The 10,072-nt window shown below is 33.6% G+C and overlaps 1 protein-coding gene across 1 annotated transcript; it reads right to left on the reverse strand.

The window, feature by feature from the left end:
• Positions 1 to 1,857: 1,857 nt before the first annotated feature.
• LOC122028781 lies at positions 1,858 to 3,633 on the reverse strand. The gene is made up of 3 exons (XM_042587671.1): positions 2,554 to 3,633; positions 2,239 to 2,464; positions 1,858 to 2,114 (listed from the first exon to the last, which is right to left on the reverse strand). The coding sequence occupies exons 1-3, from the start codon at positions 2,623 to 2,625 to the stop codon at positions 2,089 to 2,091; spliced, it is 324 nt and encodes a 107-aa protein (XP_042443605.1). The 5' UTR covers positions 2,626 to 3,633; the 3' UTR covers positions 1,858 to 2,088.
• Positions 3,634 to 10,072: the final 6,439 nt, after the last annotated feature.

The following is a 10,072-nucleotide window of genomic DNA, read 5'->3' on the forward strand; positions in this document are numbered from 1 at the left end:
TACCTGTTTTGGTGACCCTTCATATGCCCCTATTTAATGATATTAAGTGTAGACAGAAGGTATATTTATCTTGCCTCTCCGCATTCAATGATAGATGGAGTGTTCTCTTTTATTTTCTCTTCCACTTATTAAGTATTTGTCTTTTCCTTTTTTATTATATCGGTCCATTACACTATCAATGGCATACCCCGAGTCGGATGAGCGGCTTGCTTGACCTGCTCTCCTGCTGATCGGGCTGACCAGACTCTATTTCATTCAAACGATCGATCGGACAACTGTTCCTCAGATCGGGCTATATAACCCCCTCTTGCTCAAGTGGCGGGGTTGAGCCTCTGAGCTATGACGTTGATCATTTTAACTTTGACCTCTATCGTGATTATTGACCCGTGCCAGATGGACTCCTTACCGTCGCATCAATTACAATATGAGTCTGACATATTCTTACAAAGCAAATCCAAATGGCTAGTACATGATAAAATCTTGAACTTAGATTCATGTTCAATTTAATAAAAATTTATTTATATTTGAATAATATATATTAGAGGAATTATATAAATAAATTGAAATAATATATTAAATAAAATAAATAAAATTGAATATATACATGTTGAATTTATTAATATTAAAAAACTCTTAAAACAAACAAATATATTTGTAATATTAAATTTGTTGGATATACTAATTAATTAATAACCTATAAATTGAAAATGGTAACTTGTCTTGCTTTCTATTTTTTAAGTAAGGATATACTAATTAATTAATAATAAAAATATATAAAATAAAGTAGAAAGACTATCGAGATTTATTTAATTATAATATGGATAGATGTTAATATAAGTCTATGGAAACTTTACTGAACTCCTTCAATAAAGTGGGAGGTAGAATAGCCTATTGGAGCAGTTGTAAATTAAAAAAGAGATTATAGATTAAATTCAAAGTGTGTCTTTGAATTAAAAGCATCCATAATGAAAGACAGTATTTCTCTCAAATATTTATGTTTTTCATATCTACATCATCAATCAAATATCTCATTTTTTAAATATCTTAAATCCCACAATTAAATATCTCTCAATCAAATATTTATAAATTCTACCTACCAAATATCTCAATCTCAAGTATCTAAAATTCCCTATCGAATATCTCACCAACTTCATTAAGAGGGTGTATTCATTCTGGATTTCTAATGACTTTTAAAATAATAGATTTTTTATAGTTTGATAGATTTCTATTGACTTTAATAGAATTCCACAGACTTTATAAATAGAATTTCATAGACTCTTGTTGATTTTTTACAAGATTTTTATAGACATTTGTAATATTTTTCATAGAGTTCTGTGGATTTTCATGAATTTTGTAATTTGTATAATTATATCACTTTTTTATTGATTTTTTTAACTAGTAATTAAACGATAACATCTTCAACTTCTTATTATTTATTTGTATAAGTGAATTCTTAATACTTAACTACTTTAATTTAATAAAAATTATAAGTGAATCATTATTCAATTTATTAAAAAACAAATTTCAATTCTTCAAGTCAATTCACAGTATATAATTCATTAATCAACATTTTGTAATAATAAATACCAAAATTAGATAAATAATTATTAAAATATTAAGAAAATTTAATATTTTTCATTAGTCTTGTATGAAAAAAAAACCTAATTGTTATTGACAACATTATCAACATCACTCCACATTTGATTGGTTATACTCTCTCTCCATGAGTTAGCATTCGCTCGTTGTTGTTCTTGAGTAAATAATTGATCAAAGTTGTTATCTTTATAAACTTGTTCTGATGAAGATGATGGAACTTCATTATATAGTTTGATTAAATTCATCAAAATGACACTCCCTGCGAAGAAAATTATGCAATTCGGCACAAGCCAATACAAGCTCTGCTTGTGTTGTACATTGAAATGGCGGAGCTATTTTGAATCGCGATTTAAATATACCAAATATCCTCTCAATAGCGTTCCTCAAAGAAGCATGACGAAGATTGAACAACTCTTTTGCATTTTCAGGGTGACGCCCCTAACCAGTGAATTCTTGAAGATGATAATGTACACCTCGAAAAGGAGCCAAGAATTAACGTCGATTTGGATACCTGCCATCTAGTGAAAAATATTTACTTGTCAAACCATATATATGTAGTATCAAATAACCAATGAGTAACATATATATTCTTTAAAATTTCAAAAATATAAATAGTTAAGAAACATATAGAACAAAAAATACCTCCTGACACTTTAAGCCCATTATTTCTTGATAAAGCATCTGTCAACACAAATGAATCATGGGCAGATCCCTCCCATCCACTGAGTACATATATAAATTCTAAATCAAAGTTACAAGCTGCTAAAACATTTTGAGAAATTTCTCTATGACGGTTACGATAACTGTTAATATCTTGCCCAGACACCGTAGCTGGAATGTGAGTGCCATCAATAGCTTCAATACAATCCTACAACAACAATAACATAACCACCACCATCATCACTAATAATAATAATAATAATAATAATAATAATAATAAAAGAATTTCATACTTACTTTAAAGTAAGGGTAAAATCTTGTACTCTCTCTTATTTTTTCTGGCACTGCAGATCCAGGTTTGACCATCATATCTACTGCAATGCTCTTCAATGCTTTCAACACCTTGTTGAAGTTTTGACTAGTATTGTAATGTGATCAGCCAAATGTTTTACGAATCAAGCAATACTGAGTATTATGCCCAACAACAAGTTAAAACATGGCAAGCATTTCTTCGACGCAGATGTGTCTTGTATCTTGTAAGGAGGTTCTTTCTCTAAGGATCTTTCATAATTTTAAAAATATGTCTAAGTACATTCTATAAATTTCTTGAAAGTTTATTGAATTCTCTTTTAATATTCTATGAATATAATTATATCCACTTGTACTTATTGGTTGTCTATTTAAGGGACGATGAACACATTCATCCTGTATGTTTGCTATATACTGATATAACACATAGAGGGTCTTGGAAATTTTCATTAACAAATACTCAATGGTTTCATACAACTCTTCTTGCAATTCTTCTTCTTCCATTTGTTCATCTACTTCATGCATATTGATATTTGTCATTTAAATGTCTGACATTAAACAAGCAATTAAAATGAAAGAACATCTATGAATTCATGAAAAAACATACCATACATAACCAAAATAAAGATGTGTTCAATAAAAATCCAAAACTTGTAGAACTAGAAAGAATTCAAGAGCTAATAATTCACTACTAGTTCAATAATTAGAAAACAATTCAAAATACTATAAATAAAATTTTTAACATTAATTACTAATTTATGCCCCCCAAAACTACTCATTCACTCATTTTAAAATCTATCCACTCCAAACGCTCTTCAATTGCCATTTTCAAGAAAGCCACCTTCTTTGCTCTAGTATTGAGCCAGTCAAGCGCCTTGTAACTAGTACGATTATCTAAGTTTGGGACTTCTTTTATAGCATCCCAACAATTATCATCTGCAACGCCAACTAATTCAATCTTAGAAGATGCTGTCTCAATGGTGTAACAAAGCCTATTTAAAACATCTAGGTCTATATTCTTTGAAGTGCTTGATTTTGTTTCAAATTCGGTCCTATCTCGTTTTCTAGTTGCTTGTGGAACCTCGGAACTCATAGGTTGAGATGGTAATGGTGAAGCAAGGTCCTCAGAAATAGAGGTTGATATGAAGATTCTTGCCTATTGCTTTGTATGAATTCACCACTGTTGTGATCAAACACGTAATCATCTAATAAGTTAATACCCCCATTTTCTTCTGTCTCAAAGGTTCTCGCATTAGTGTCATCTCCAAGTCCAATTGCATATTTTCTTGTAGCAGTTCCATTCCCAACTACAAGTCTTAAGTCTTCATAATCCTCAAAAGTATCAGTTTGATAATGTTCATGTTTAGGGTGAGACTGCCAAAGAACAAAAATCATAAGTTTAATTCAAATTCTAATTGTAAATATACAGTTTGTAAATATACAATTTATTATTCTAACCTTAAAATAATCCTCCCCTACTTCATCACTAGCTGTGAGTTTCTTTATCATAGAATCCCATCCAAACCCAGAATTATGACGTATAAGCTTACAGTAGTTGTTATATCATTGTTTGAACCACTTCAAATGACTTTAATGCTGTGCAAAAGTCTTTTCACACTTAAGTTTTGCATTAAGAGTGAGAAGTATTTTTATTTCCACTGTTCTTTTGTTCAACACACCATTCCTATCACGCCATCCTCGCATTGCAACATCAACCATAAGTCTTAATAATTCATTGCTCTCCTCTGTAGTCCATATATTATATTTTGCTTGTGAATCTCCCATTGATAGTACTTCTTTAGCATGTATAAGATAGAAAAATGGTGGATGAACACATATATATATAACAATATTCTTTGATGTTTTATAATAAAAGTTTGCCTTATGCAACCAATTAAACAGAAAAAAGAAAAATTCAATTATCAAATGCTTCTTAATTTATTAATTTCACTATTAAATTATACGAGGTTTTCATTGAAAGTTCATACATTCTCGGTTACATGTTTGCACATATTTATAAAAGCAATCCATCATGTATAAAAATGCATAATCATGTGTTGACTTCTACCTTCGTAGTATAATTAAAAATTGACAAATAATTGATATTTTCTTTGATCCTTTGTTCTTTGCTAAAATGAATATTGAAAATTACATAACATAGAGCAGCTGCTCCATTTTTCCCAAATTATATAAATCCAAAAACAGCAACATTTCAAAGCCGATTTTGAGTTAGAATGATGCAAAAACAACCACCTATGAACCACAAAAGAAAAATATTTTACATGAAGTTTCTACGATTAATTTTCTATATACAAATTATGCTCCATAAAATAAAAAATAAAATCGAACACCCACTAAATTATGAAATCAAATAAAAAATTATGCTCCACTGTTCATATAATAGTAAAAATTCTACAATTAATTTTCCATATACAAATTGTGCTTCGTAAAATAAAAAAAAATGAAATCGAATACCCACTAAAAAAATGAAATCAAACAAAAAATTTTACTTCACTATTCATATAATAATTAAATATCTACTTACGTTGACCCATAGAGTTGAAAAAAGTATATACTAATCGTTAGAGATGATGTTAGAGACTGTAGACAGATATATAGGTTTATGGTACCAATCAGGATGGGAAAAATTATAGATATATAGACGAACGATTGAAACAGTACCAATCATTATGAAATAAGGGAAAAATTGTAGACGAACAATCGAAACAGTAACAATCATACCTTTGTAGGAGAATTTTTTTGGTTGTGAAAGGAGGTTTTTTTAATCATGAGAGGAGACAACCCTAGAGACGTCTTGAGAGAGTTTAGTGCGATTAAAATTTGTCAAAATCTCTAGCTAAAATGGAAAACAAATATTTACTTTTTATGGTAATACCTAAGGCATTGACTAAAGAATTTTCTAAGAATCCTTGGAAATCTATTGCAATTTTGGATACCTTTAAACTTTTATAGAGTCTTTAAAAGTCAAGTTTGAATACCACATGATTTTTTACAACTCTTTAAAAATCTATTTTGAATACCACTAAATTTGTAAAGAGTTTATAAAAGTCTAATTTCAATACTTCTAGACTTTTAAATTTCAAAAGAGTCATTGAAAGTGTAGTTTTAATAGACTCCCCTAAATTAAAAAAAAAAACCAAAGCTACTGATTTATTTAAAAAAACAACAACAATGACTGTGATGACCCACCACATAACTATAGCAGCATTTTCACTTTATTATTATTATTATTATCATTATTTTAAAAAACACCATAAAAATCTTTAGACAAACAATTATACCCGATGATTTCTCAATATCTCCATCACCTATCCTCACAATAAGGAATATTTGAAATGAGGAGATATTTGTTGGGACCAAATATGTAGCTAGAGGGGGGGATGAATAGCTCAGCGCGATCTCGTGCTCGTTGTTGCTTGTTTCTTCAAAGATGTGCAGCGGAAATACAAGAAAACAAACACACAACGCTAACACAAGGGATTTACTTGGTATCCACCTCAAGAAGAGGTGACTAATCCAAGGATCCACACACGCACCCTCCACTAATAAAACACTCCTTTACGGTAACTACCGAAGGCAGAGAAGCCCTACAAGTTCACACTACAAGAAGAAAGGGAAAGGAAATACAATACAAGCAAAAGCTTACAAGTTTGCACAAGAAAAACCCTAACCCTAGCTTTCTTCTTCTTACTGTAGATCCGCCTCTTGACTTGGAAAAACCTCCAAGAACTTCAAGAACTGACGGTGAGAACTCTATGGAGTGGCTCTAGAATCGCTGTGAAGATCGGAGTTGAACAGTGCAAGCGTTGGCAGAGAAAGAGCTCGACAACGGCTTTAATCGACGCCAACGGTCGAATCCCAATCGATCGGATTGCTCCCAATCGATTGGGGAGGCTTTGGATCGATCGACCGATCGATCCAGAGCGCTTCTGTGCTCTTGGGAATCATCTGGATTGATCGACTGATCGATCCAGGGCTTATCGTGTGAAATCGCACCTCTCAATCGATCGCCCGATCGATCGGATGCTCCCAATTGATCGGCTAATCAATTGGGAGGTTTTCTATTCGTGCTGTAACACCCCTAGAAAGCCTAGATAAGAAAATAAGGGTAATAAGAGTACGAATGAAAAGAAGATGTAAATATTCTATATTAAGATGGATTTAGATGATTAAAACTTTATGAAAGAAAAATAAAGTTGAGAATATAATCATCTATGCATGATTTAAAATGTATGGAATTAATGTAGACAAAAGGAAGAAATATGAGATAATATGTACATGTATGAAATATTTATGCATAATGCATAATATGGAAATATACGAATTATTATGTACAAAAGAAAATAAAATGTTAGAAGAGAGATTGAACCTTGGACCTCTTGTAAGGAACATGTATAGGATACCAAAGGGGATAGGAGAATTATTGATAAGGAGAGAAAGGATTAAGTAGTTAAGAATAAGAAAGGATTCTTTTTACTTAAAAGAAAAAGGAAGTAAAAAGAAATAAAAATATACATAACCAAGTTTTGAACCTTGGTTCTCTTGTGGATGCATGCATGTATTAACCAAGTGGGATAGGAGAGAATATTGTAAGAGGAGAGATAGGAATTTTAATTAAAGGAGAAAAAAAAGAGAGATTAAGGGAAAGAAAAGAGAGAACTCAAGAGGCATATCTCTAGAATATTCTTGTCATTTAAGGGGAGAAATGAATAGGGAGGATGAATCAAGTCAAGTTCCCTCCCCTCCTTTTAGTATAAATAGGCATGGAGGGGGGCTTCAACTTCATCCTCAACCCACTCATCCTCCTCTCCTCCCTTTGTGCCGAGAAGGTCTTGAACATATTAACATTTTGTTTAAGCTTTTCTAAGCTATCCATTTCATCATGGCCGAAAACCCTAAGAAAGAATTCATGAAGTTCTAATAATATTCAACGTACGAATCTTTTAAGATCTTTGTATTCTATCACATGAGCATGTTTATTTAAATTTAAGGGTCTTCCTAACCCTAAACCCTTCCTTGGCCGAAATATAGGAGTGGGTTTTCTTTTATTTTCAATTATCTTCTAAGCAAGAAAACTAATACATGATCCTTAACATTTCATAGGGAGGACCTCGTACTAGTTGGGTAAAACAATAATTTCCCTAGCCTCTTAAAAATATTTTTGGCCGAAATTCTAGGGTTAAGTACTCCTTTGATCAAGCATCATATAGGTGTAAAAACATGAAGAAGATCCCTTTTCCATGGCATAGAAAATCTATCATGTAGTGTAGATTTAGTTAAACCTTACTAGATTTCGAAGGCTTTTCTTAACCGAATTTTCTCAAACTTGTTTCTAGGTTTTAAAATCCTCATAAAATCTGAAAAATATATAAAAAGCCTTGTACCACAGGTGAGGGGAAGCTTACCTTCTTCACTTAAGTTTCCTAGGTTTGAGAACTTGCTTGGGGACCTTTCTTCCTTGCTTGTTTGCTCGGCACCAATGGAGGAGAGGAGTGGCTAGGTCTTTTGGTGGAGAGGGGAGGAAGAAGAGGCTTCTTCCTCTTTGTGTTGCTCGGCAACAACAAGAAAGAAAGAAGAGGGAGGGAGTGAGAAGGAAGAGGAGCTTCCTTCCTCTTGTGTTGCTCGGCAACAAGAAGAAAAGAGAGGGAGAGGGAGGTCTCGGCACAAAGGGAGGAGAGGAGGATGAGTGGGTTGAGGATGAAGTTGAAGCCCCCCTCCATGCCTATTTATACTAAAAGGAGGGGAGGGAACTTGACTTGATTCATCCTCCCTATTCATTTCTCCCATTAAATGACAAGAATATTCTAGAGATATGCCTCTTGAGTTCTCTTTTCTTTCCCTTAATCTCTCTCTTTTTTCTCCTTTAATTAAAATTCCTATCTCTCCTCTTAGAATATTCTCTCCTATCCCACTTGGTTAATACATGAATGCATCCACAAGAGAACCAAGGTTCAAAACTTGGTTATGTATATTTTTATTTCTTTTTACTTCCTTTTTCTTTTAAGTAAAAGAATCCTTTCTTATTCTTAACTACTTAATCCTTTCTCTCCTTATCAATAATTCTCCTATCCCCTTTGGTATCCTATACATGTTCCTTACAAGAGGTCCAAGGTTCAATCTCTCTTCTAACATTTTATTTTCTTTTGTACATAATAATTCGTATATTTCCATATTATGCATTATGCATAAATATTTCATACATGTACATATTATCTCATATTTCTTCCTTTTGTCTACATTAATTCCATACATTTTAAATCATGCATAGATGATTATATTCTCAACTTTATTTTTCTTTCATAAAGTTTTAATCATCTAAATCTATCTTAATATAGAATATTTACATCTTCTTTTCATTCGTACTCTTATTACCCTTATTTTCTTATCTAGGCTTTCTAGGGGTGTTACAATCTCCCCTACTTATTGAAAGTTCGTCCCCGAACTTAGAATGACAATTTCTGCTCAGATTCCCTTAGACGTTGGTGGAGCTTCTAATCTCCCTTGACTTATTGAAGGTCCCTCAATAGAAGTCTGCAGTTGGTGTAACCTTGCGGGACCGCCTTGATTCGGAACATATTGTGGTGCTTTAGTTTTGGTAGGGCAGTCTCTAGATAGATGTCCTTCCAGTCCACAGTCGTAGCATTTAATTTTGCCCTTACGACAGTCTTTTGCTTTATGACCCTCTATCCCACAGTTGTAGCACCTATTAGTGCCCGTACGACATGTCCCTGGATGTTTCTTCCCACATGTATTGCACTGAGAAAACTTGAGCTGCTTGTTGGACGGACCAATCTCAGTGTCATTCCGTCGTTTTCCCTTTCCGCCGTGGTTCCCTTTCCAGTTGGCCTTAACATTTTCCAGTTCTTCCATCTGAGCTTGCTTCTTGTCCTTTCCTAGTGCCTTCAGGTAGTGTTCAGTATTCAGGGCACTGCTAATTAACTCCTCTGTGGTCCGCGGTCTGTTAACTCCGCCGGCCACATTAAGTGCTATCTCGGGTCTGAGCATCTTTAGCATAAGCCTGACCCTTTCTCCTTCCGTCCTAACTAATTCCGGGCATAGTCGCGCCAGGCGGTTGAATCTTTTTATCGCTTCTTCCACCGTTAGGTCACCTTGCCGAAATTCAGTGAATTCATCATAGTGCCTACTTGTCACCCGAGTGTGGAAGAATTCTTCGAAGAATTCCGTCTCAAAATCCGCCCAACTCATTTGGTTTACTGGTCTCTTCACTTTCACTCTGTCCCACCACATTCGGGCGTCTCCCGTGAGACAGAATGATACGCATTTTACCTTTTCCTGCTCAGGCCAGTCCAATAGTTCTATCATGCTCTCCATCGTCTTAAACCAAGCTTGTGCGTCCCATGCTTCACAATTACCAGAGAATTTCTCCGGCCTCAGTCTTTGCCACTGGATTAGATACGCTTCTTGACGAACTACCGGTGCCAGATTCACTGGCGGTACCGGTGCTGCTACTGGCTCCGGTTCAACT

The sequence above is a fragment of the Zingiber officinale genome, chromosome 10B (genome assembly GCF_018446385.1).
Source record: "Zingiber officinale cultivar Zhangliang chromosome 10B, Zo_v1.1, whole genome shotgun sequence".
NCBI lineage: Eukaryota > Viridiplantae > Streptophyta > Magnoliopsida > Zingiberales > Zingiberaceae > Zingiber > Zingiber officinale.

Bases quoted from the DNA above. Each gene is read 5' to 3' on its own strand.
- LOC122028781 (XM_042587671.1), bottom strand. From the start codon at position 2,625: ATGATGGTCAAACCTGGATCTGCAGTGCCAGAAAAAATAAGAGAGAGT. The intron at 2,465-2,553 runs GTAAGTATGAAA...TTGTTGTTGTAG, and splicing joins GATTTTACCCTTACTTTAAA to GATTGTATTGAAGCTATTGA. The intron at 2,115-2,238 runs GTATTTTTTGTT...ATTTTTCACTAG, and splicing joins TGGGCTTAAAGTGTCAGGAG to ATGGCAGGTATCCAAATCGA.